Here is a 4,089-nt window from a genome sequence, read left to right on the forward strand (position 1 = left end):
GAAAGTCTGCAGTTCAACTGCATCTGTTTCATTTAAAATTATTTGTGGTAATGTACAGAACCAAAATTAGAAAAAGTTGTCTCTGTCCAAATATTTATGGACCTAACTGTAATTTGATTGGCTCAGTTCAGTGTTCATGCAGTTGAAATGACTACATCCTATTGATAATCTCTACTAGTTCTCTACAAACAAACTTTGTTTGTACAATATCACATGGCTGGGAGTTTACTCCACTGTTAGATGTAAAGCCAAACATGTTCTACCAGAGTGATCCCTTTACCTATTTCAAGGGACACACCACTAGGGAGAGATGGAAATGCTGATGCATATATTATTCATGCATTGTGATCTCTAGAAACACCTGTAAGCAATGTGCTACTTACTGGCAAATAGTAACAGGAAAGCCCAGTGAATCAGCATGAAAAACAGAAATGCCACCTGTCAGTGACAGTGTCTGCCTGGAAGGATAATGGACCCCAGACTAAGTCTATTAACAGCATTTCAATTTTCAAATGCCAGAAAACATGAAAATGTGCATTTACTGAACCCTGTATCTTTTAAGGTTATCTTTTTTTGGTTTTTTAAGATTGCGTTTTTTTTTTATATCCCTGCTATTACAGGTAAAACATTTTTACTTTTATAAGGTAATACATAATGCATCACCAGCAGTCTTATGAAAAGTATGCTGGGCTTTTTATTAAGAAAGTCAAGCACTAGTTTTAAATTTTTAGACTACCCATTCACGACTGGTTGCAAACATAAGGTTTTATTTCTCTGCATTGTTCAAAGCAGCACAGAAGATTAAAAATTGTACCTGCACTGTGGACTTGGGCTGAGATGCAAATTAAATGATAGGCATCGCAGCGAAACACCATGTCATGTGCATTACTGCACTAAAAGTGTAAGTGGACCTTTAATGAAAGTGTGGACCAATATGAGAACAGAGTCAACTGTATACCTCTTTATGGACTTACTAAACTTTCTAAGTGAACAATCTTTTTCAGTGTTTAAAGCCTAAACATATTATTATGTAAATCGTGTAATTTCTAAGGTCAGCATTATGTCACAAATTCACTAATGGATTGTAGTAGGTAGAAATAATAAAATGTATATAATTTGTATATCTAGAGGAGCTTTTCTTGACTCTTTGACATGGGGGGGAACACTTCAAAATAACTTTCAGGTCTTTTGGGAACCCCTGTTGTAACTACTATATCCAAAGCTCACAGTATAATGGGTGTGGTGGTTAGTAGGAAGAATGCCTCTTACAATGCAGAGCGTTGGGAAGAATGATACTCTTACAGATATTCAAAAAGACCATTAGTGTCACTTAAACTGACCTGAGAGGCACAAATTGCTCATTGTTCAAACCTCTGGGGGAACACTAGGTGAGAAACACTGCTTTAGAGGTTCCAAGCAGGAGTAATTAGCATGAAATTGCATGTGTTAATACATAAAACCAGAAAAGATGCTTATATCATCTTACCAACTGTAATCTGACAGGTGAGACATATCTGGGGACAGCATGTTTGTTGTTCCTTGGAACAGCCTCTTTGGTTGAGTTTCCACTTCCATTTCAACTAAAAGGGTAATTACGAACAGGTTTCAGAAATCTTTGCATAAACAGAAATACGTTCACTCATTTACTTAGATGCAGACAACAGCGCTTAGAAAGAAAAACAATTGTGCTATAGTATAATTTCATCATTTGTTTATGTACCTACATGAGGGTTTACAACCGATCATCATACGCTCAACACTGCTCGATCTTGCTGCCCTTTTCTGCTGTTAAACCTCCTGCAGCTGGCTGTGGTCTAGAAGCCCAGGATGATGATTTGCAGCAAAGCACCAGTCTACATCAGTGTTTCTCAACCTTTTTAACGTGGGGAATCCTTGAAATAACTTTCACTTCTTCATGCAACCCCTGCTATAATTACTTGATTCACAGCACATTGTTGTGTTGGTCAGAAGAAAGAATGCCTCTTATGTTGCTGGCCAGGGGGAGAAATTACACCCTTACAGATATGATCATTGCCATCACCTAAACAGACCTGGGAGGCACAAATTTATCATTGCTCAAGGAACCCCTAGCAACCTCTGAAGGAACTCTAGTGTTCCACTGAACCCTGGCTGAGAAATACTGGTGTAGATGGCCACATTTCTCCCCACTGACACTGCAGCCCCCAGACTACTAGGGTGCAGAATTCATGGAGGGGAGGTTGTAGTTTGCAAATATAAAAAAACAGTTCTCAACCCAGAAATTTTTTAAGCTGGGTGGGAGAAAAATGTAGGTGGGTGGTAGCCCCTGTATTGTGACCCAACTTTTCAGTAACCACACAAAAACCCGTAAAGCACCTGAACTGTGTATTGGTAATGCTAATAAAAGAACAAGACTAACACTCAGTCTAATACACAACTGGCAGCCTTAAGTGTTTTTCACCATACCTTTTCTTTTTATAGGGCCAAGGGCACTTGGACGAATGCAGTTGATGGGGCTCTGACTCCTCCTGCTGATGAGAATGATGTATATTACAATCAAAATTGTAGTAGTTCACATTAACAAATCTCTTTTTCTGGCAGCTTCAACCAATCTACAATTCAGTACAGAAATAAATGCATTTGTGTAAGTGACTAATGATTATGAAAGAGGAGAGGCAAACCTCATGGCCACCACTACCCTGTCTGATGCGATTTGGTTTAGAGAGAGTTATTTTTTATACTGTATTCAATTTCATCTAACAAAACTCATCCAACCCCTCCCTTTGCCTATATTGTTGTATTTTTCCATATTTATGTCTTTTTCCAGTATTAATATATCTTTAGAAGAAAATATTTCCCATTAAGCACCCCATTTAAGGACACTGTTTCATGTTTAACTATCAGGAACAAAGAAAAATTCCTGGTATATCTGGGTATGAGGGAGCATAAACATTCACATGACAGTACTAGAGCTTGGCAATTTACTATCCAGGTACACACAGGGGTCTGTACTGACACACAGGGTTAAGGAGAAGGCTTCTGTCCTACGTATGTTCCAAGTTATGACTTTTATAACTTACAAGGCTGAATTTCTTTGCTTTTGGTGTACGATTGCAGTGACAGGGGAGTGCAAAAACTAAAAAAAAATTTTGTGGGTGATACCTGTACACCAATTGAGAGCCTAAAACAAATACAGTAAAAAAAATCTAGTGTCCTAACTGGTATACTACAAACAAGCTTATAAAGTTGGCCCCAGTGGTGCCTGCACAAAGCTTTGCATCTCGGCTGGAAAACTGCAAATTCAAGTCACTCTTAGGCTGGCAATACACAACATCCGATTGTACAACCATCTTTAGATCTACCATCAACTTCTGCAAAGGCCTATCTATTTGATACATATAACATGGACTGTTTGGGTTTTTTCACAATCGATTTCTTGCTCGATGATATGCTCTGCATAATATCCTTTAGATTTTTCAATCAGTGTTCGACCAGCTTCCTGCCATTAATCTACCCTCACCTTCGCCTAACTATTGGTTCAATGAGAATTAAAGATGGGCTCACTGACGGATGTGGGAAGGAGTCATGCAGAGTTTGACTTTTTATAAAAAAAAATAAATAAATAAATAAATAAAGATACCTTTCCTAGTTTATATGCCCCTTAAGTTATTCAAAAGAATGTGCAAGTTATCTTGCTCCTAAAGCTACAAATATGTACCTATGATTTGATATGATTATAGGCATACTTTAGGTTTTGTAGCAGTAAACAGCTTGATGGCGGAGTTGAAAAAAGGCCAAATAAATTATAAAGCAAAGCAAGGATCAGCGATATAGCGAAATTATAAAGCATTCATTTTGATGTAGTTATACAGAGTAGGCCAGCAACCTTAACGCCTTATATTATTAGCTAGTATTTATATAGCACTGACATATTACGCAGCGATTTACAAAGTACATAGTCATGTCCCTAACTGCCGCTCGAAGGGGCTCACAATCTAATGCCCCTAGCATGGTCATTAAATAATGCATTTTCCCCCCTCTCCATACAAAGGGAGGACATACAAACACCTTGCAGATAGTGCCCAACCTTGCAACTCCTAGGGATTTTGT

The 4,089-nt window shown here is 38.1% G+C and overlaps 1 protein-coding gene across 3 annotated transcripts in view; it reads right to left on the minus strand.

The window, feature by feature from the left end:
• The window catches only part of PABIR2 (PABIR family member 2), a 15,783-nt gene that overhangs the window by 2,629 nt on the left and 9,065 nt on the right, over positions 1-4,089 (minus strand). The window contains exons 8-10 of one of the 3 annotated variants that reach the window (XM_072431617.1): positions 2,446-2,510; positions 1,487-1,580; positions 1,341-1,384 (exon numbers count right to left, since the gene is read on the minus strand). In XM_072431617.1, coding sequence (XP_072287718.1) covers positions 1,366-1,384; positions 1,487-1,580; positions 2,446-2,510 — 178 coding nt within the window. In that variant the 3' untranslated portion in view covers positions 1,341-1,365. The remainder of the gene's footprint in view (positions 1-1,340; positions 1,385-1,486; positions 1,581-2,445; positions 2,511-4,089) is intronic. The other 2 variants (XM_072431616.1, XM_072431615.1) reach the window with 2 other exon arrangements.

The sequence above is a fragment of the Pyxicephalus adspersus genome, chromosome Z (genome assembly GCF_032062135.1).
Source record: "Pyxicephalus adspersus chromosome Z, UCB_Pads_2.0, whole genome shotgun sequence".
NCBI lineage: Eukaryota > Metazoa > Chordata > Amphibia > Anura > Pyxicephalidae > Pyxicephalus > Pyxicephalus adspersus.